This window comes from Acomys minous (genome assembly GCF_964271855.1).
Source record: "Acomys minous genome assembly, chromosome: 14".
Taxonomy (NCBI): Eukaryota; Metazoa; Chordata; class Mammalia; order Rodentia; family Muridae; genus Acomys; species Acomys minous.
In genome coordinates this window covers 22,920,984-22,944,204 of record NC_140496.1, presented here as the reverse complement: position 1 = coordinate 22,944,204, position 23,221 = coordinate 22,920,984, and the positions used below count along the sequence as shown (strand labels likewise).

The 23,221-nt window shown below is 41.0% G+C and overlaps 1 protein-coding gene across 2 annotated transcripts in view; it reads left to right on the top strand.

The window, feature by feature from the left end:
- The first annotated feature begins 533 nt into the window (after window positions 1-533).
- The window catches only part of CBFB (core-binding factor subunit beta), a 46,394-nt gene continuing 23,706 nt past the window's right edge, over window positions 534-23,221 (top strand). Inside the window, exons 1-3 of one of the 2 annotated variants that reach the window (XM_084756315.1) lie at window positions 534-927; window positions 1,201-1,287; window positions 8,972-9,088. In XM_084756315.1, coding sequence (XP_084612441.1) covers window positions 850-927; window positions 1,201-1,287; window positions 8,972-9,088 — 282 coding nt within the window. In that variant the 5' untranslated portion in view covers window positions 534-849. The remainder of the gene's footprint in view (window positions 928-1,200; window positions 1,288-8,971; window positions 9,089-23,221) is intronic. The other variant, XM_084756316.1, reaches the window with a different exon arrangement.

Here is a 23,221-nt window from a genome sequence, read left to right as displayed (position 1 = left end):
CGGACCGGGAGGGGATCCTAAGGCCCACCTGGCTGCAACAGTCACCACCTTTCCACCATGATTTGGCTAGATGTCCTCTTCCACCTTTCAGTGCACAATCCACACCCCTCCCTGTCAGTGCGGAGTATGCAAAGTCCTCAAGGGCTAAGGTTTCCTCGAATTCAAGTGGCCCAGCTGGGGTTACTCTGCGTGGCTGGCTGGGGAGCCACGAAGTTCTAGATAGCCCAGACTGAGCAGAGAAAAAGGTCTGCGGGGCCGCTCCTTGTTGCTAAGGGAGGGGCGGATCCCTTTCTTAGGCGGTAGTTCGCAGAGAAGTCTTGCGGACCAGCCGGGGGAAGGAGATCTGGCTGCGGAAGGAGCCTGGTTTCACTGCAACCCAGGCGCCCGGCATTTGCCGGCGGGTGGCGCATGCGCGGCGCAGGCCGTGGAGTTGTGAATGGTGCGTCTTGTTTGCTAGAGTTTGAGGCGGGCGGGCGCGCGAGAAGGAGGGGTGGGGCCGGCGGGAAGGGGGAGCAAGGGGGGGGGGAACGAGAGAGCCACGGGGGGGTGGACGGGCGGGCGGCGAGAGGAAGTGGCGGCAGCGGCCGGGGGAGGCTAGAGCTGTGTCTGCGCGGGCGGCAGGCAACGGCTGAGGCGGGCGGCGGCAGCGTGGGTTGGGCTCGGGCAGACGGCCGCACCTCAAGACTCCCCCGGAGCGGGAGCCCACGCGGGCGGGCTCCTGAAACAAAGAGAAGCGGGAGTCCGGACGCCGCGGGGTGGGCGGTCAGCCGGTCAGCACCAGAGCCCGCCAGCGGGTTGCCCGCGCTAGCCCGGAGCGCGGTCGGCCGGCGGGGCCTGAAGGGCGGGAAGATGCCGCGCGTCGTACCGGACCAGAGGAGCAAGTTCGAGAACGAGGAGTTCTTCAGGAAGCTGAGCCGCGAGTGTGAGGTGAGGCTGGGTGGGAGGCGCGGAGGCCTCGGCGCTCCCCCCCCCCACCCCCAGAGCGGGCCCGGGCGGCGGAGAAAAGTTTGAGCGGCTTGCTTCCCGGGAAGCCCGCGGCGGCGCGCCGGCGGAGGGGGCAATCTCGCCCCGGCCGGCCGCGGTCCGCCCGCAGACTCTGCTTGTCCTTATCGGAGCCGCGGGGGAGCGGGCGGGCCGGCGGGCGGGAGGGCGCCGCCGCGGATTTGACTCCTGATTTCGGGCCGCCTTCTGCCTTTGCAGATTAAGTACACGGGTTTCAGGGACCGGCCCCACGAGGAGCGCCAGACACGCTTCCAGAACGCCTGCCGCGACGGCCGCTCGGAGATCGTAAGTCGGCGGCGGGGGCCCCAGGGGGTGTGTGCGGGGAAGGCCGCGCGGTGCGGGGGGGGGGGGGCACCCGGGCGCGCGCCAGTCACTTGTTGCGCGCGGCCCCGGGCGGGTTCCGGACGGCGCCGCGGATGCTGCGGCTCCCGGAACTGAGCAGCGGGCGCAGTCTCACTTCCTAGTCCCGGATTCGAAAGGCACGGGGAGGGAAAAAAAAAAAAAAAAAAAAAAGGCAGACGCTTGGCGGACACACGCGCGTTCTCCTCGGTCGCCCGAGATGGTTTGTGTTTCCCAGTTGCCGGCTTGCCTCTCGGAGTGGAGGTCAAACCCGAGCCAGGCAACGGGTATGGTCTAGGATGTGACCTCCATCAGGGACCGGAGTGTTTGAAGGAGGAATACACCCCCTTTTGCGAAAAGAATCATTTAAGTGGTCAGCGATAGGTTTGTTTCTGAGAAGCGAGATTGGCAAATCTATAGGAGAAGCTATCTCCCAGCACAGCGGAGAGTAAATCTATTCCACTTATCTTTCGGGGGGGGGGGGGGGGGAGAGGGCCCCAAAGGATGGACCATTTTCTTTCCTTAGAATGTTAGGAATCTGAAAAGGTTCCTTTTTCTAACCTAAATACGGCTGTCTTTGTGTTGGAGTTCCTAAAGAATTGCCTGGTTCTCCATAAACTAAGCCCGTAGTTGATCTAGAGGCTCCTCTTTTATATTTGAAGCTTACTATTTACTCATCAAACCCTGAGTTGAAAAATATCAAAGTGACTTAGTTCCTCACTTGCCTGTTGACCTCTCAGAGGTGTTGGTAGGAAGCAACAAAGGGCAGACACTGTTGGAAAGAGGTGCATGTGTTTTAAGTGGAAGCACTATGCGATGGAATCCTAATAGCCATTTGTTCAGTGATAGCCCTGTTGCCTTAGCCCAAACTTGAAGCAAAGGTACAATTTTAAAACAGGTTAACAGTACAGGACTATTGAGTGTATTCCCTGCCCAGTCAAAAATTTTTTATTGAGATGTAATTCATATACCATGAACTCAACTCTTGTCACTGAAATTAGATTTTTAAAAAGTGTGTTTATTTTTATTTTATGTACATTGGTGTTTTGACTGAAAGTATGTCTGCGTGGGGTTATCAGATCCCCTGGAACAGGAGTTACAGACGGCCGTGAGCTGCCATATGAGGAATTAGATCCGGGTCCTCTGGAGGAGCAACCAGTGCTTTTAACCCCCAAGCCATCTCTCCAGTCCCACTTAATTTATTTTTAAATGTCATTTAATATTTAAAATTAAAGCGGTTGGAATTGAATTGATAGTGAAAAAACACTAATTAAATATATCAAGTGCTATAGGATATCTGACCATTAAGGTATTTCATGAAAGAGAGCCTACCACTTTTTCAACCCATATTTCAACTGGTTTCTTGAGTAATTGTGATAGTCACACAATTCAAAAAGCATGAGAAATGCTATTTAGTTTTAGCCTTGGATGGCAGAAGAAAATCCTTCAGGAGTTGGCCCAATGGCATCCTTTGCCTGCATTTCAGTAGCAAAGGGTGGATGGTACACTTGATAGCAGATTTCTTCTGTGTTATGTATGTTAAGTATAAAAGATGAGATACAATTTAAGTTACTGTTTTTTAAAGCTGAGTTGATTTTTTTTTCTTTTCCAGTTTTTCAGGGTTTCTCTGTGTAACAGCACTGGCTGTCCTCCTGGACTCACTTTGTAGACCAGGCTGGCCTTAAACTCATAGAGGTCCACCTGCCTCTGCCTCCTGAGTGCTGGGATTAAAGGTGTGTGACACCACGTCGGGGCAAGTTGATTTTTTTTTTTTAATGCAGTGATGCATAGTCAGTAGGATGGGTGGATTGATTTGTCTGTTTATTTATTTATTTATGCTATCAGAGTTTGGTGTGTGTAGTTACAGATTGCGCATATAATGCACAGTATGTCTAAACAGCTGTATTTAATATTTTTGTGATACAGCAGTATTATATAGCTTGCTGTATTTGTCATAAATTTTTTTTTAGAATGAATTAGACGTTCTGGGCCATCTTCTAAATATTTGATACTACAAATTTTATTTTTCTGTGGGTTTTTTGTTGTTGTTGTTTTTTGGTTTTTTTGTTTTTGTTTTTGTTTTTTTTTTGTTTTTGTTTTTTAAGAAAAGGTTGTATGTAACCTAGGATGAATTTACATTCCACCTGCTTGGGCCTCCCAAGTCTTAGGAATTACATGTGTTTGCCATACCTGGTACAGCATGCCTAACTCCTTACAAATTTTAATAAGCATTGTTTGTTTTCTGAACTTTTTCATAAGTTAAGAAAGGTTTATCGGGTCTGGACATGGTGGCCCACAACTTTAATCCCAGCATTCGGGAGGCAAAGGCAGTTGGATTTCTGTGAGTTCTAAGCCAGCCTGGTCTACAAAGTGAGTCCAGGACAGTCAGGTCTATCACACAGAGAAATCCTGTCTCAAAAAAACAAAACAAAAAAGCAAAAGAAAAGTTTTTTGAGTTGGGTATGGTGGCAAATGCCATTAATCCCAACATTCATAGGCAGCAGAGGCAGGTGAACAAGTTTGAGGCCAGCTTGGTCAGTATGTGAATTTCAGGACAGCCAAAGCTACACAGAGACTCTGTCTCAAAAAAAAAAAAAAAAAGAAAGAAAGAAAGAAAGAAAAGAAAAAAGATTTGCATTTATGATAGTATATATTTTTTATTTTTCCTTTTACTTTTTATTTATTGTGTGTGAGGGCACATATGATAGTTAGAGAACAGCAGTTCGCTCCTACCATGTAGATCCCAAGGATTGAACTCAAGTTGTCCATCTTGGCAGCAAGCATCTTCACCCATTGAACCACCTCACCAATCCTCCCCACACCCCATTTTCTTCTTCTCTTCCCAAACTGGCTTGGAAATGGGTGTCTTATTTTATTTTATTGAAACAATACTTTATAGCTAAGGCTGGCCTTGTATGTGCAGCAGTCCTCCTGTCTCAGTCTCCTGCGTGTTGAGATCACAGGTGTGAGCCACCATGCCTGGTCATGTGTCTTAGCCTTGGCTGTCTTGGACTCGCTTTGCAGACCAGGCTGGCCTCTAGTTTACAGAGATCCACCTGCCGCTGCCTCCCAAGTGCTGGGATTACAGGCCTGCGCCACCACACCTGGCTTAAAGAATGTGTTCTTACTCCATACTCTTAATCTTTTTTGAAATTATAGTTAGATTTCTTCCTTCCCTTTTTTCCCTCCAAGCCTTTCCACATGCCCCTCCCCACTCTACTCCAAATTTACAGCCTCTTTTTGTTTTCATTGTATTCATCTGTGTGTATACATATATATTTCTAAATACATAGGTGTTTCTAAATGTAACCTGTACAGTCCATATGGTGTTGCTTGTATATATGTTCTCAGGACTATTGGGCACTGGACAGTCAGTGTGCTTTTCTCTAGGGAAGACCACCTCTCCTACTCCCAGCTTACCTCAGTTTCCCTCAGTTCTTTGTATAGGGTTGAGTCCTACTGGGCTTTACCCCCTCCACTTAGGCATGTCCAGTTTATCCTTATTCAGTTCCTGTTTGGGTGGTGATTTGGTGAGAGTTTATGATGTTTGGCAGTCATGTTGGTGAGACTTGATGGGCGTGGCTTCCGATACTACTAGGGAGGAATCTCATAATAAAATTCCCTGATCCTCTGCTTCTTACAATCTTTCTACCCCTCTTCCTTAATGTTCCCTGAGCCTTTGGTGCAGGAGTGTTTTATAGTATTGGGGCTGGGCTCCACAATAAGTGGTTTTGGTTTTGGTTTTTAACATTTTTTTTATTTAGGAGGCAGTATGCATGCCGTGATGAGTGGGTCAGAGGATGGTAACTTAGAGAAATTGGTTCTTCCCTTCACCATGTAGGTCCCAGGGTTTGAATTTATGCTGTCAGGGCCGCTGTAAGTACCTTTTACCTTCTCATTGGCCCTTTGTTGAGTAATTTAACTATTTGTATTTGGGAAGGAATTTTACATTTCCTTCTCTTTCTGGTTTTTACCTTGTAATTGTTACCTATTCTCCCCACCTGGGTACTAAGAATTGAACACTAGGTCTTTAGCATACTAGTCAATATTGCATTTTAAACTTTGAGAGAGGGTCTTACTAAGTTGATTTGAACTTGTGATCTTTTTGCCCTTTTTTAGATTTTTTTTGTTTTGTTTTTAGAGGGAGGGTTTCTCTGCAGTCCTGTACTTGCTTTGTAGCCTAGGCTAGCCTTGAACTCAGAGGTCACCATGCCTGGTCATCAATTCTTAGAGTAAGAATGTTGAAAATATCTTTATTAATAATACAGCAAGAAATAATTTTGAAAAAAAATGACTTGTCCGAGTTATAATTCTGTGAGAAAGTATTTTAAGACAGGTTTTCACTTTGTAACAGGCTGGCCTCAAACTTCTAATGCTCCTATCTTTAATATACTACAATTTTTTTTAACTTTTTCATTTTCTCGCTAATATATACTTTTAATCCTGAAATTTGACTGATAAGTGTGTTGGGGTTCTAAAGCAGTATGTGCCTTTTTACTGCGTTCAGAGTTTTCCTAACCCTTTCATATGTGTAGCTATTCCGTTAGAGAGATGCCCTATCTGGTGTTTTGCCGGGTCTAACGATGAACATCTTTGATCCTAGATCTCAGGAGACAGGCAGGTCAATATAAATTTCAGGCCAGCCTGTTCTTCATGGTGAGTTCCAGGCTAACCAGGACTACATAGTGAGACCCTATCTCAAAAAAAACAAAAAGAAAAGAAAAGAAAGAAAAAGATGGGGTTGCAGTACTTGCTTATCAGTTTTGCCACTTTTTTTTCCTCATGAGAATAATTTTTAGATAGTTGGCATATAGAAACTTTCCTTTTTTAGATAATACATTTTTTGTATACATACACACACACACACACACACACACACACACACACACGGCAGGCGCACGTGCACATGGGCACTCTGATGGTGTGCTTCTGGGGCTCAGAGGACAATTTAGCTGCAGCCGGTTTTCTTACCACCGTGTGATACTGAAACCCAGTTGTCACGGTTGTGCAGCAGCACCTTCATCCCCCGAACCACCTCCCGGGCCCCTTTCTTGTGTTTTGAGACAGATCTTCTGCAACATGGGCTAACCTTGGAACTTGTGATTGCCCTGCCTCTGCTGTTGGAGTGCGGTAATTATAGGTGTAAGTAACACCCGCCTTAGGAACTGTCTGAGGTTGCCATTCAAACAGGATGTGAAGTAATAGGATCTGCAGTCTTGGTGCCGAGCTGAGAGATTGAAGGATTTACCTCTTCACAGCTGTCAACAAACATTCCTCATGGGCTGGACTTAACCTACTAACTCCCTGCTCTGAAAACATTGTTATCTAAGGCTAAACAAGTTGGCTCTCAGTAGTTTCTCTTCGGCTGCGTGTATAGGCTTTGTGCCTGTAGTCTCACTACTGGAGAAACTGAGTGAAAAAGATTACTTAGGCCCTGGAGTTTGAAGGCATTCTGTGCAAAATAGCCAGATATGGTCTGCGAAGACTAGCTTAGCATGACAGCTCATGCTTGTCTCAGGGCTTGGGTACGTGACACCGGAAGACTGCCTTGAGTTTGAACAGCCTGGCCACATTTTCTGTGTCAGAGGGATTATGTTTCTCTTACATTATTCAGCACACGTTTAGTGCTTATTGGTACTTTTCTAAATAGCTTAATAAATAAGGAAGCTGAGGTATGCCTTAGGTCATACAGCCTAGGCAGATTTCCTTTTGCAATTTTGGTTTTCATGGAGGATGGATTGGACAGGCCTCATGTACCGCGGTATGGTTTTAAACTTCATATGTAACCAAGTATGAGCTTGAATTCATGAGTCCCCCTTTCATTTGAACTTGCGCTGGTGGGGCTTTTAATAGGTAAAACTTACCCACTTGAGAAATTGAGCACTTAGACTGATGAATTTCACCTACAGAGTAAAAAATTGGAGGTAGTGGGAAAAGGGTTAGGTTAAGGCTAATTTGGGCTGAGTATTGAAACCCCCTTCTTTGAAGCTGTTAATCCTTGGAGGAGAGGCCGATGGGTAAATGTATCACCTAATGACTTTGAGTATCCCCTGATTTTGAGCCCCTTGCTTTCAAATGAAAATTATGTTTGAGCTGGGCGTGGTGGTGCATGCCTTTAATCCTAGCACTCGGGAGGCAGAGGCAGGAGGATCATTGTGAGTTCGAGGCTAGCCTGGTCTACAAAGTGAGTTCAGGATAGCCAAGGCTACACAGAGAAACCCTGTCTCAGAAGAAGAAGAAGAAGAAGAAGAAGAAGAAGAAGAAGAAGAAGAAGAAGAAGAAGAAGAAGAAGAAGAAGAAGAAGAAAAGAAAAAAAATTAGGTTTCAAAAGAGTTGCAATTTCATTAGCAAAGTAAAACTATGCTTCCAGCAAAGAGGAGTTCATACCTAGATGACTTTAAAACTTTCTTTAGGTATATGGGTATTTTGCCTTCATGTGTGTCTGTGCCTGTTTATGATCAGCCTGGTGCCCAGAGGCCAAAAAGGGGCATTGGACCACATAGAACTGAGGTTACAGATGATTGCGCGCCTCCACGTGGGTGTTGAGAATCGAACTCTGGTCCTCTGGACAAGTAGTCAATGTTCTTAAGAGCTGAGCTATCTCTCCAGCCCCTAGTATGTATTGGACTTTGTTTGTTTGATTCCCCTTGTTTTTTTCAAGACAGATCTCATCGTGTAGCTCTAGCTGTCCTGGAACTCATAGAAATCTGCCTGCTTCTGCCTCCCAAGTGCTGGGATTAAAGGCGTGTTCTACTACGCACACTGAAAATGTTTGTTGGTTTTCTTAAAATGCAATTTTTATTTATATCTTTGGAAATCTGTCTTGGAAAGGAGAATAATGGTATTTCTGATTTTTTTTTTTTAATGTGAAGAAGTAAGAGTTAAATTACTCAGAGGTGACATAAAATGACATTTTTGGAACTTACTTTAAATTGTCCTGTGTATTGAACTATACCAGCTAACTTTTTTTTTTTTTAAGTGAGACAAGTTCTTACTATGTAGCCCTATCTATCTTGGAACTTACTATATAGACCAAACTGGCCTTGAACTCATAGAGATGCCTCTGTCTCCTGAGTGCTAATCAAAGATGTATGATACCTGGCCTCAGAATATTTTTATCATGGGCTTTGGAACTCAGGCTTAAAAATGTATTTAAATACTGCATTGGTTTGTTTGTTTTAAGCACATCACACATTGTTACATGTTTTCTTGAGCCAGAGAATCAAGAAAAATTAAAATAGCTTACATATACAACTTTAAATTATATTATGCTTTAAAACTCAAAACCATGAGTGGTTTGCACATTTGAAAATAAAGTTTAAGCGCAAGGATAGTTTTTGTTAGACAAGAGCAATTTGAGTTCCTAACGTCAGCAAAAAAATGACCTGAAAGAAAGTATTGATTCCATGTCTGATTTTATATTTGAGCAGCCAATGGCAAATGTCCTTAAAATGGAATCAGATGTTTGTAACTTAATACTTAAGAAAAATGATGAGTGCATGGTTTTTACTTTTAAGTATTCTTGGTGCTGCCTGGCTTAAGACATAAACTGATGTAAAAATAAATGACTGCCTGCATAATTTATGTAATGTCCTGCTTCTGATCCTGTTTGTATTGATTTTTCTAAAAGGCTTTTGTGGCCACAGGAACCAATCTGTCTCTCCAGTTTTTTCCGGCCAGCTGGCAGGGAGAACAGCGACAAACACCTAGCCGGGAATATGTCGACTTAGAAAGAGAAGCAGGCAAGGTAGGAAATGTTTCCTGTTTTGTTTTTTGTTTTATTTCAAGTATTGTGTATTGCTTTGTTACTGTCTGATTATTTGCATTTTAATAAGGAGATTATTAGTCTGACTACCAGATTTGTTTTTATGTTAAAAGAATGTAAAATGATTTTAGTGATTTTTTTTTATAACATTTGATTCCTAATTTCATATATATATATATATAATTATCATGAGAAGTTCTAATTTATAGAAAGGTAAGCGCCTACATTTAACATTTAAAATCTAATTTCTTTAAAAGTTAGCAAGAAATTTTTTGTGTCTACTGAAATGGTATAGTCCTATGAAAATTAGGGGCGAGATGACTGTTTAAATTTTTTTTTAAGTTTCTAAATTTAAAAATAAATTATAGGTAGCTTGTTAATGTAGCAAATTTTGATTTTAAGAAAATTTCTACTTGAAAATAATATTTTCCATTTATTTTAAGGGAAAGTTTCTGGAAATTCAAATAAATGTCTTATAATTTTTATGTTAGAAGTTAAGGTTAAAGTTATGAAAATATAGGTAGAAATGTTTACACTGATAACTATTAAAAATCTGTGTGTTATATTACTTGATAAAAATGTAATGGTATTTTAGATTGATTGATCTTTGATCAAGGAGTCAGAGTGATGGCATGAGCATATATTATGTGACTGTATGAGGCTTTCAAAAAGTATTTTTTTTAAAAGTCCAGTTGATTTCATGAACAAAAATTGAAGAACTTTTATAACAGTTGTATACTCTACATATTTCTATTTCCTCCATAGATGGTTTTGTTGGAGTTTGGGGGTTTTTATTTGTTTGTTTTCCTGGGGTGTTTTTGTTTTTATTTTGAGACATGGTCTCTTGTAACCGTCACCAACCTAGAATTCTTAATCCTCCTGAAGCCACCTTGGACTGCTGGGTTACGGGTGTGTGTTACTACACCCAGCTTGTGATAGGTTACCATTTTTGTTTCTAGCAACTTGATAAATTATTTTTCTAAGTGTCATCATAGCTAGCATAAACTTTTTAGTTATTTGCCTTTGGGGTGGCAGATTTTGCCTCTTTAGTTTGTGGGGAGCTCCTGGACTGTTTAGTTCCAAGTCAGCCTGAGCTACAGTGAGACCCTATCTCAAAACGAACAGTGCTGGTGAGATGGCTCAGGAGGTAAGGATGTGTGCCTGGCAACCTTGACCTGAGTTCGACCTCAGAACCCATGTGAGAAACACAGTACTGTGGCTGTTGGCCACAGCTTCAGCGTTCCTACTACAAGGTGAGACGTAGAGCCCAGAGGATCTACCAGAAGCTAGTAAAGTATCCCAGTCGCAAAAATAGCAGGAGAGACCCTGGCACCTAAAGACGTTGTCTTCTAGTGTTCAGACACATCTGTACACCCTACCACACACAGATAATAAAATAACTCTTAAAAAAATTAAAAAACAGCAACCAAAAAGAAATAGCAGCATATATGCACTAATTAAAATGTATCTGTTTCGGGGCTTGTAGAGTTAGCTCAGTGGTTAAGAGCACTGGCTGCTCTTCCAGAGGACCCTGGTTCAATGCCCAATACCCACGTGGCAGCTCACAACTGTCTATATCTCCTGTTCCCTCACACAGATGTACATGCAGTTAAGTGACCAATGTACATAAGTTTAAAATAAATTATCTTTAATTTATTTAAGTACAATGAAGATTTTGTCTGTTTAGTTCTGTGACGTCGATCTTTTATAGGTAACCAGCTAGTCTTTAGGTTGAAAAGGAGAAAGGCTGCAGAGTTTTTAAAAAGTGAGTAATAGTTACATAATTTACTTTTTCAAATATTAATTTGTTTAATTGGAAAATGAAAAATAGTATTCATAATATATGTTTCAATTTCAGTAGCAAATAATAAAACTGATGCAAGATATCAGGAAATTTACATTGTATTAATATTGGTTTTAAAAGTTTGTTTTTTAAAAAGAGATGGAATTTTCAGTTTTTCAGGCTAACTTTCTCTGTTGCAGCTATTCACCTTTGTAGTTGTAGTGTCAAAAGAGCTACATACTGCAGATAAATAAGTGAGTGGTGCTATATTCCAAGAATCTGGTAATGCTAGCCAAAATGAGTATCTTTCTTTCATATGATGAAATTGTGTTTATGTAGAGATGACAGGTCATCAACCAAAAGAAATGAAGAAAACAAAGACATCCTCCTAGCATATTGCTACATGCTGCTAAGATAAAATACTCCAGCTGGTTTTTAAAAAAGAACACTAACCTAGGTTCTCTCATCCATCACACTTAGACTGTGGAGGTGTCTTTCTCCCTTTTTAGGCTTTGTTGTTGTTCTCCTTAGACTTTCTGTCTTCATAGGCCTTGGGTGGACTACCGAAAAAACAACTGGGCGAGCTTTTCCCAAATGCTAATTATTTGCCAGTGTTGATTCTTTTTTTTTTAATTTTTTTAAAGATTTATTTATTTATTATATATACAGTGCTCTGCCTGCATGTACCCCTGCAGGCCCAAGGGGGGCATCAGATCACATTACAGATGGCTGTGAGCCACCATGGGGTTGCTGGGAGTTGGACTCAGGTGCTCTTAACCTCTGCGCCATCTCTCTCTTCAAACCCCCCCCCCCCCCCCCCCCCCGTGTTAATTCTTTTGTTGTTGCTTATTTGTTTTGTTTTTCGAGACAGGGTTTCTCTGTGTAGCCTTGACTATCCTGGACTCGCTTTATAGACTAGGCTGGCCTCGAACTCATAGAGATCGGCCTGCCTCTGCCTCCCGAGTGCTGGGGTTCTTTTTATCAGATATCAAATGAGTATCATCGCATATTTTTTGCACCTTGTTTGAACTCCTGATCCTCCTGCCTGTACCACCCAAGTGCTGAGATTGTAGGTACGTGAATCGCATTGCTTCAACCTTGCTGTCTCCCAAGCATAAGTGACCAGGAAAATTTGTAATTTTAAATAGGTGGTTGGTAAAGAAGCTGATAATTTGAGCAGACACTTAGAGAAGATTAGGAAATGGTGTGCTGTGCAGGCATCTAGGTGGAAATGTTCTAGACAATGAAAAACCATTGTAAAGGATCCAGAGTCGGAGCAGGCGCTGCGTACTATACAAACAACAAACAGGCTGGTATGGCTAGATTAGCCCAAAACAGGAATAGAAGATGAGATAAGAGAAATAAAACAAAGAGCTGGTTATTGTGACCATGGTAGACTGTATGGTGTTTGTTTGTTTGTTTGTTTGAGACAAAGTTTCTCTGTAGCCCTGGTTGTCTTGGAACTCACTTTTTAGACCAGGCTGGCCTCAAACTCAGAGATCTGCCTGCCTCTGCCTCCTGCGTGAGGGGATTAAAGGGTGTGTGCATCACTGTAGTCTGGCTGGCTTTTTATTTGTGTATATACATGTATGTATATGCATATGGAGGTCAGAAGATAACTTGTGGGAATATGTTCTTCTCAGTGTCAGTCCTAGGAATTGAATTTTAGTTATCAAGTTTGGCAGTAAGTGTTTTTACCCACTGAGCCGTCTTACCTACTCAAAGAGGCTGTTCTTCTTTGGGAGCAAGCGAGGGTTATTGTTTTTTGGTTTTGTTTTTCAAGACGGTTTCTCTGTGTAGCCTTGGCTATCCTGGACTCACTTTGTATACTAGGCTGGCCTGAACTCAGAGATCTGCCTGTCTCTGAGTGCTGGGATTAAAAAGGTAGACCACTGTGCCCAGCTTTCTTATTTTTTTATTTCCCCTGGTTTATTTGTTCTAATTTTATTTTGTTTAGTTTTTAAAGTTAGGGTCTCACATAGCTCAGACTGATCTTGACATTGACATGTAGTTGAGTCTGGCCTTGAACTTGTGATATTCTTCCCTCACCTCCAGCATACTGGATAAAATGTGGGAGTCATTGCACCTGGCTTGGCATGGATTTTCACTCTGAGTGAGATGAAGAGTGGTTTCAGGATTCCTCACAGATGAATGATATGGTTTGTGTTAGGTTTTCACAGGCTCACTCTGCATTCTAGGTTGATAATATACTTCAAGGGCCAAAGTGAAGTAGGAAAACCAGTTTGGCCATTGAAGTAGCCTCAGCCAGGCAGCAGTGGTGTAGTGAGAGGCGAGTGTGCTCTGAAATAAAACCATCTGGATTTGTTTGTGGCTTGGATGTAGTGGGTGGGAGAGAGTACTAACACCAACTCCACCTCTTCGGCTAGAACAACTGGAAATATGGGTGCCATCATCTAAGATGGGAAAGGCTGTGGATGAGTAAGGAGCAGGTTTGCTCAGTTTAGGACATGTGGGTTCGTTGTGGTTGCTTGTTTTTGTAGCTTCTGTTTCCTTACTGCATACCCTGAACTAACAAACGGCTTTTTAAAATGACTCTTCATCTGTTTATCTCAAGAGTTCAATGACCTTTGAAAAAGATCGAATTTATTGAAATGTAGGTTAAATATAATAAAATGCACTTAGTTTAATGGCATAATTTCACTTTAACAAATGTATATGTACATATAAATGCCTTTATGGCTAAGGTAATGTTTTCATGTTCCTTTACACAAATCTGGGGTTGTTGTAGCTGTGTGGTTCTGGGTCAGGGTCCCTCTTGAGGTTACATTCCAACTGTTAGATAAGGCTGGACAGTCTGAAGACTTGTCTAAGCTCACATGACTTTTATTTCTAGGCACGTGTGCTTCTCTATACAGAGGAAATGAATGAAGTCGCCATGCTTTTTATTACCATTTCTCCTGGTCGTTTGTGTCTCATTTGGTTTATTAGCAGCTAGTCACTAAGTCTAGGCCACACGCAACAGAGAAGGGGATTATTACACTTGGGTATGAGTACTGGGATAATGGGGTCATTGGCCATGTTTGAGCCCAGCCACAATAATAATTCTTAAATTTAGTGAATTTATAACAACTTACAATGTTAATAAATAAGAAACAAATAATAAATATTTTATTCAAAACAGTAGTTTTGTGATTTCAGAAAAGAGGCTTTTTTATTCATTCTTTTGTTTATGTGGTAGCAGAGGTATTTTCACCTAGGCCTCTATTGGCGCAGGTCTATAATCCCACCTTCTCAGGAAGCTGAATGGGAGGATCAAAAAAAGTTCAAGGCTTTCTGTTCTATAGAGTGAGTTCAAGGCCAGCCTGGGCAACTTAGAGAGCCCTTGTCTCAAAATAAAAGGCTTAAGAGGGCTGGTTATGTAGATCAGTTGTCAGCAATCAGCTCTTGCCTTGTACTTGTGAGCCCTAGGTTCCAACCCCCCACTCAGTTTGTTCCTTAAACTGCGGCTCTTTTGTTTTCATGTGTCACTCCAAGTGTCTTTAATAAGGAAGGTCTTTTAGCAGACTATTACTAACAAATAGGTACTTTGTATAAGATGAAGTTTGAGCATAGTATTTTATAGTCTTGTTTTGAAGTACTTGAAACTTTTGAAGGAAGATAGGACTTATATAGCTCTGGCTGCCTGGAACTCATTATATGAACCAGGATGTTTTGACTGCTTATAGGTCTTTTCACCCTCTGTGTGCCTGGTGCCTGGGAAGGAGGCCAGAAGAGAGCATTGGAATCCTAGGGGCTAGAGTTACAGAAGATTATGAATTGTCACATGGGTGCTGGCAATTGAACCTGGTCCTCTGGAAGAACAGCCACTATTCTTAACTACTGACCCATTTCTCCAGCCCCACTTGAAACAGCTGTCTAGTTGGACTGTCTGCATTTGACATGTCCTTGTTTTTGTTTGTTTTAGATAGTACAGGCCATGGAATCCAGAGCCTGCCTCACACGGGTTACTCGAGTTGTCTACCACTGAGTTCTTGTGTTCCCAGCCTTTAAACTTGGCTCTTAGAGTCATAAGCATAGTGGGAAGGTCGAGTCAAAGCTGATCACAACTGTTGCTTATTCCTAAGTGGTAAGCAGAATATTCTCAATAGTGAGGATTAAATGAAGTGCCAGAATATATGAAGAGTATGTTTTGAAATTTGAATTATTTGTTGGTTTTGAGACTGGTCTCCTGTAGCACAGGCCAGCTTTGAACTGACGTTTCTTCGGCTTCTATCTCCTAAGTGTGTAACAGTATGCTCAACACTAAAAATGCATCTTCAGTTGTAAACCCCTATCCAAGGTTAGGCTATTGGGTGTTTTTGTCAGGTAAGATTGTAACTGAATCATAGAGTTAGTGCTGTAGCCTGGCTTGGGTAAGTTCATTTCAGGTAGGTGTACAGTGCTGTTGGAACACTTCATCTTTCCAAGTAGTCCATCCTGTGCTGGCAACAAAGATGTTTTTCATTCTTCTTTAAGCTGCTTTCTTGTATTTAGCTATCAGATGACAGCTAGGAAAATGCAACTTATCATAACTTAAATCATTCCTGAATTGAAATTTTATAGACTCAGCTTAATTCCTTTGCTCTTTCCTCTTAGGACCTATTTCTAATTATATTTTATTTTAGATGAATACAAGTGATTTTGGTTGACCATAATTAATAGTCTTGAGTGGTCACAGTTTTTTTTTCCATGTAATCTGTGTTTCATAAAGCTTCATTGGGATTTTGATTGAATGACTATATATGGTAATTGTATGGTCTAGTTAGTCTAAAGAGTATGAAAATGATTTCAAAAAATGAACTTTATTGTTTGCTATTCATTGGCCCCCTTTTCCTCCTAATAGAACTTGTATATTCTATTCCTGTCCTGGCCTCAGGAAGAAAGAGGTCAAACTCTTCTCTAAAAAAGTAATTTTAGGGCCAAGCATGGTCCTACTTTTTAAAATCAGGGTCTCGCTCTGTACCTCTAGCTGTCCTAGATCTCAGTAAGTAGACCAGGCTGGCCTCCAACTCACAGAGATCTGTCTGCCACTGCCTCCCAGGTGCCAGGATAAAAGGTATGCACCACCATGCCTGCTACAAAGTGTCTGTCTGTCTCACTGAGTGCAGTTTGTGGGCATAGGTTCTCTTTCTTCCACCGTTCTAGGGATTGTACTTAGATTGCCAGGCTTAGCAGCCATTGCTCTTACTGCTGAGTCATCTCTCCAGCCCTAGACTAATATTTTCAACTTAAAAAGACATGACTGTGGAAAAGGACTGTTGTTCTCAGATATCTTCTTAGAGGAGGGTGAGCTGGATGGAATCAAGGATGCATTCTGCGGCACGTGTTTAAGAGCCCTTAGGGCAGTGACTGATGGGTGACGTGTCTGCCATACAGCACTGCTGTGCCTGCCCACTTTTCTGAGTGGACATAACAAGCTTTTCACTTAGGAAAAATACAGTGAAATCAAGTAAAAAATAATTGTGTAGAAAGTACTAGTGACATGTTAGTACAATCTTTAATTCTGTAGAAAGGTATACATATCTCATGTTGGTGGTGGTGTGTGCGTGTTGTTTTGTTTTTTTGAACCACAGTCATTATGTAGCTCAGGCTGGTATTGTACTAGCCAAGAAGCACAGGATGACCCTTCTGATCTTTCTACCTTCTCCAAAGTGCTGGGATTTTAGGTGTGAGCCACTATGTCCAGCTCTCATGTAGTCGTAACAGAAATCTGAGGTTAGTTAAACTCTTTTTCCCCTTTTTTTGAGATAGGTTTTTACTGTGTGACTCAGGCTGATCTCAAACTCAATCCTATCTCAGTCTTAAGTCCTAAGATTACAGTTTTTTGCCCTGTGCCCAGCCACAGGCTAATTGATTGGCTATTTTTAAATGTATGTACATACAAGCTTCAAAATTATTTTCTAGTTTTCCATTTTATGATTTGTCATTTGAACTACGTGAAATGGGTTTATACATTGCATTAGATCACTGTGAGAAGCTGTTTTCTCCTACATACAACCCGGTTGTTACTCAGAGGCTAATGTGAATGAGTAACTGTAGTGATTATCTGACAGTGGCTGACACTGCACTTATGAACAGAGAGGACCATGTGCCTAAAGGAGGATGAATCAGAAGCCTTTTAATGGAATCTGTTAAGTAGTCTACAGAAATGGTTACAGCTGGGCACAAGGTACATATTTCATCAGTGGAATCTTTTTTTTTCCTGGGTGCTTCTGGCCAGCCTAGAATTACAGCTAGCTTGTCTGATGATTCACTAGTTTGTGGGTAGAACAACTGTTCATTGTCTGGGTGGGGGAGGGGGAGATAGCTCTTTGCCTTAGAAAAAAGTTGCCATGTAGAGCATTGCTGGAAATGTGCCTGCAAGCAGTGTTTCTTGGTGGTCTGGGTTCCATACACTTTACTTCCTTTAACTTGTCTAATTTTTACTACAGGAGATGTTTTCATCGATGGTTATAAAATGTGAGGAATCTGGTGCTAAGTGAAAAAAAGTAGTTTGAAGGACAGGCATTGTAAGTGGTACACACTTATTATCCTAGCATTTAGGAAATTAAAACAAGGAGACTTGTGAGTTTAAGGCAAAGCTGAACTACATAGTGAGAACCTATCTGAAAAACAAAAACCTCAAATAAACAACAGCATTTTTAAAAAAGTAAGTAGTTTGAAATGACTAGTACAAGAAAGCTAAGAACATTTTTTTCTTGCTCTTTTATTAATAAGTAAATATTTATTCTGGGGCCTAGAGAGATGACTGACTCGGTGGTTAAGAGTACCAGCAACTCTTCCAGAGGACCCTGGTTCAATTCCCAGCACCCACAGGGCAGCTCAGTACCATCCATAGCTCCAGTTTCAGCAGATCCAATGGATGTACTCTTCTGGCCTTTGGGTACCAGGAAAGATAAATGTAGTATATAGACATGTGTGGGCCAAACACCCATATACATAAAATAATTTCTTAAAAATGTAAGTATTCAGGCTAAGGGATAATGATTGTTTTCTTTTAATGTTTTCCTGGTATTTCAGTTTATAGACTAGACTGAAACATTTTGAATATTACCAGTTTATTTCTTTGTATGGTTGGTTGGTTTTTTAAAGGTAGAGTTTCTTTGTGTAGCCCTGACTGTCCTGGAACTCAAGTAGACCAGGCTGGCCTCAAACTCAGCCTCCAAGCACTTGGATTAAAGATGTGCACTGCCATTCCCTGCTTATCAGCTTATTATAGAGAAGTGAAATACTCTTTCCAATTAAAAGGGGTATTTTTGTTTGTTTTGTTTTGAAAAATGAACTCTTTCCTCTTGTCAGTAGCTTTGGTTTTTGTGCCTATTGATGCACTTATCTCAGAATTATCTTTAGAATAACTCAGAATAGCTAGAGTAGCATGGAAATTCAGTCATAACTTTCCTACTTTCAGTTTGTCTCACCTTAGCTCCCTCAGTCCTAGAAGTGCTCTTTCCTCAAATGGGATCATCATGAAAGAGGAAAGATGGCTGAGCTGTAAATGCCACTGCTGCTTCCATATCGATTACTCTTAGAATAGGCATCCTTAGAATAGACCCACAAAGAAGGAAATACTGTACAAGTTAATAAGTGAGAAATTTATGGGTTTTCCTCATACCCTTCTTCTGACACTTAAGTTTACTGATTTATTTTTATTAGCTATTTAAGAGGGCTGCAGTTAAGGGACTCGGCGATATGGTGCACACCTGTAATCCCAGCACTCTGGGAGGCAGAGGCAGGCGAATCACAGTGAGTTGGAGGCCCAGCCTGTCTACAAAGTGAGTCCAGGACAGCAGGAGTACACAGAGAAATCCTTTCCATTTCCCCACCCCCAAAAAGTTTGAGGTTAGGGATCTTGCATTGCAGTCATATTTACTTTCTCTCTCTCCTTCTCCCTTCATCCCTCCCCTCTCCCTCCCTCCCTACTCTCTGCCCATTTATTACAAAGACCTTGGAGTCTGTCTATGAAGGAGGATTAGCAGTTTTTACATTATATTGAATACTTTTTTTTTCTTCACATATCTCTTTAAGAATCTAATGAAAGGAATAATATTCTTTTGAGAAAAGCACCTGGATTCAAAAGTAAATTATTATTCAGATTTTTTTGGTTTTTTGTTTTTTGTTTTTTGTTTTTTTTTTGGTTTTTCGAGACAGGGTCTCTCTGTGTAGCCTTGGCCGTCCTGGACTCACTTTGTAGACCAGGCTGGCCTCGAACTCACAGCGATCCGCCTACCTCTGCCTCCCAAGTGCTGGGATTAAAAGAGTGCTATTATTCAGAATTTTACAAAGCTTCTAGCCTTACTAAAATGTACCTATAAATGCAAACCTCCTTAAGGGTTTTCTGAACCCTAATCCCTGAACTTGGGAGACAGACAGGTGGATCTCTGAGTTTGAGCCCAGCCTGATCTACATACAAGTTCCAGCCCAGCCAGGGGCTTCATAGTGAGACCCTGTCTCAGTAAAATAATCTTCTGTTATCTAGGTATGGTAGGTAGAAAGCTATGGTCTGTGAACTTTATATGCTGAGACAGGAAACTTGAATTTGAAGCTAGCCTGACCACTAGCAAGTAGTGTCGAGCCTGAATAATTAGACCTTGTCTGAAAAAAATCAAAGGGGCAATATTTATGACAAAAACTTTGTTGCTGTAAATAAAAGTATTACTAAAAACTTGAGTGACCTCAGGTCCTCTAACATTGAGATATATATTACAGTCAACAAAAGGGAGTGCCAACCTATGATAAAATGAGTTCTCATGTGCTTGGCTTACTGTTCATAGTCGGCTCTGCATTGTTTCCTTCTGCCCGCGTTGAAAAGTTGAACTTCTATCTGGACTACCTCCCATCCAAAATCCCAAAATACTTGCTAAGGATCTGGGCTTTTGTGTTTTGTTTTGTTTTGTTTTCCATGTGGAACTTCAGAGCTCCTCTGGGCCACATGGCTCTTTTCTATCCACAATGATCCTTCCTCCTTCCTCCTCCAGTATCTTCTGCTTCTTCCCAAGATCCTCTCTGTCCCAAAAGCCCTTGAACCTTTACTGCGCCTGCCTTCCTCCCGCCCTGCCTAGGGATCCAGGTGTCATATTTCTTGATTAGTCACACAGGGAGGCCAGGTTCAATGACAACACTTGGGACGCGTGACAGTCTGCAGCAAGAATCTCGTGGGGCAGGCAACCAACAAACGCAAAGCAGCAGACCATACCGCAACACTCCATTCCTCACTGCTCCCCATCTCCTATGTGTTCCTCAGGGATCACTCTTCTCTTTCTCCGCATTTGAACCCATAGCGTTAGTGGCCACCATATTTATTATATCAGCCCAGATCTTTTAGAAAACTGAAATCTTATATTTCCTTTCTATCTCTTTAGACTTGTTATGGGTAATTTAGTAATTTTGTCCTTTTCCTGGCTTATTTCCACTTTGTATGATTTTTGGGGTTCATCTGTGTTATAGGAACAGTACTCAAATTTTTATTTTGTTGTTTGAGTTTTTGTTTTGTTGGTGGTTGCAGTATTAAGGTTTTCTGTTTGGAGGCAGTCACCCTGTGTAGTGCAGGCTGACCCTGACTTCACACTGGCTCTTCTACTTGAGCCTTCTAAGTGCTGGCATTAGAGGCATTGCCATCACTATGTCCAGCACACATTCCTTCTAATGACCAAATAATATCCCCTTATACTAATAATGCAGTTGGATGATACAAGCATATTTTTATTGAACTTCTTTGCTGGCTTGAATGATGGGAAATTTGAAGCTATGGGTTGAAAATAAAGTGTTTTGTATAATTTGGATTAATTATGACACCAAAAATATTGGTGTTAGATCATGAGTTAAATTCTCTTAAAGCACTATCATCTGTTTTAAAAGGAGGCTTTAGTCACTTTTAAACCTGTGAGGTCTCATTCTGTAGTATTTAACTTTTAGAATGATAAACTGTTTGCTTCATGTGGTAGCTACATCTATTTACCAGTTTTTAAGGCTTTGTGGATTCCATTTTCTATAACATAATTTTTTCCAGGACAAATGACCTTCATTTTGAGACATATAATAACCTTTCTTTTCAAAATTTGAAATAAGGCATCATTTTCAGTGAAATAAATAAATGTCTTTGTGTTTAAATGACATTATTAAATTAACATTACAAAATACCAGCTGTTAAGAGACAACAGTATATTTTCTTCAGACTTTGAGGCCTGCTATTCATGAATATATAAAAGCACTAAATATTTACTTTGAAGATTACAAATAAAACTGTTTATTTCAGTGTGAACATTAAATAAATCACCAGGATCATCAGATGTTATTTTAAATTAGGAGTCCAGACATTATTCTTCATAATGAATGTATCCATTTTCTAAAGCCATTTAGGGATTTCCCAAAACAGATCAATGGTGGTCTGCTTTTCATGAAAGATTTATAAAGAAGTAAAAGACAAACTTAAAAAAATGAATTTCACAAAGAAAATATTTTTGCCTGTGGATGTTAGTATGAATAAGCTAAAAAATTATAGAATCTGCAATTTAAAAAGATATAAACCATTTGTGAAGAACACAAATATGATTTAAAAGTAGTGTGAGGTAGACCCTTTCTCAGCTTTTACATGAGAAAAGTTACCTATGATTTGTACCAGAATTTAATATAATTCAGGCTTTGATAGTGAATTGTTACACTCTGTACCATGTGCTATAAGGAGCAAAATCTTCATTGGAAGTTTGGTAAGTCAAGTTCTCTTGAATAAAGTGTAGAGGGATGTTGTTCTTAGGATTCTCTGGGGTGTGGAGCAGGTGGTCAGCATTGTCACTTGACTAAAGGTGCACATGGGTGGACTAAATGTGGCTGGACTTGATGGTACATAGGTGTGATTACCAGTACACAGAAGATAAAGTAGGATCAGGAGTTCAAGGCCACTCTCAGCTACATAGAGTTCGTGGCCAACCATATTTCATGAGACTTTGTCTTAAAAAGGGATAAACAAATAAATAATGAATTTATAATGTGGAAAGGAATGAGTACTTATCAGAACAAAAGGAAATATGTGGTTAAACGGTTTTGTAACTATAACTGTAGACTATTTCCCTTGTTCCAATGGGAGGAGAAATAGACCCTTATGTTTTAAGAGAGTTTTCTTTCTTTTATAAGTAGAAATTGGTTCAACATCTTTTATTGAAACCTTTCTTTAAAAAAAAAAAAAAGTAAGGGTTCTTAGCATAAGGAGAAAAACATACATATACATAATAAGTCCTGTAAATTTTGTTGCAGGTACCCAGGGATTAATTTTCCTATCTTTTTTTTTTTTTTTTTAGTTTTTTGTTTGTTTGTTTGTTTGTTATTTGAGGTAGGGTTTCTCTGTGTAGCCTTGGCTGTCCTGGACTTGCTTTGTAGACTAGGCTGGCCTTGAACTCACAGCAATCCACCTGCCTCTGCTTCTCAAGTGCTGGGATTAAAGGCGTGTACCACCACGGCCTGGCCTCCTATCTTTTATAAATAAACTGACAGTTTTTATTAAACAAGAATTCCAAACCGTTTCTTAGGAGACTGCTAAATTGAGTATGGGAGCAGGGGAGAATGATATTTCCAGCTTTTCTGTTAAAATGAGAAACTTTCCTACCACTTTTCTGTCATGAAAGTAATAAAATTGCCAATTTTAGCTCATAAAGCACTAGATTTGTCCAGTGACAACATATTTTGTGTTCACAGATAAAAATCTCACTTCTGAAGATCTGTTTGATTACTTGAGTTTCTAATATTCACTGAAGATCCACTTCTTCTGAATTTTAAATATTTTACTCATGGCAGTGAATGATTTAAATTTATGCTGACTTTTATTCAGAAGTGTTAAGTGAGGTAGAGAAGATATAAAGAAAAAAAATTATTACCAGCCAGGTATGGTGGACACAAGCCTACAATCCCAGTACTTGAGAGGCAGTGGCAGGAGGAGCATCAGTTCAAGACCAGACTGGGCCCCGTGAATTTCTGTCTCAGAAAGAGAGGAAGGAAGAGAGAAAGGGCAGGGACCAGCCAGCCTTTAATTAATTATTATTTTTATTTTAATTATTTAGCAGTTGACATATCAAGCACATCATTTTCCCATTCCCTTCTCCCTCCTTAGCCTGTTTGTTTGTTTGTTTGTTTTGGATTTTGTTGTTTTAGACTGGATTTCTCTGTAGCCCCAGGCTAGCCTGGAACTCGAGTAGACCCACCTACCTTTGCCTCCCAAGCTAGGACTAAAGACATGTGCCACCACACTTGGTGGGTATTGTGGCTCAGACTGGAAGCGTGGCATTGAAAGTGGAAGAACAATGATGTTGAGTTCAAAGCCATTTTGAGATCCATAGCAATTAGAC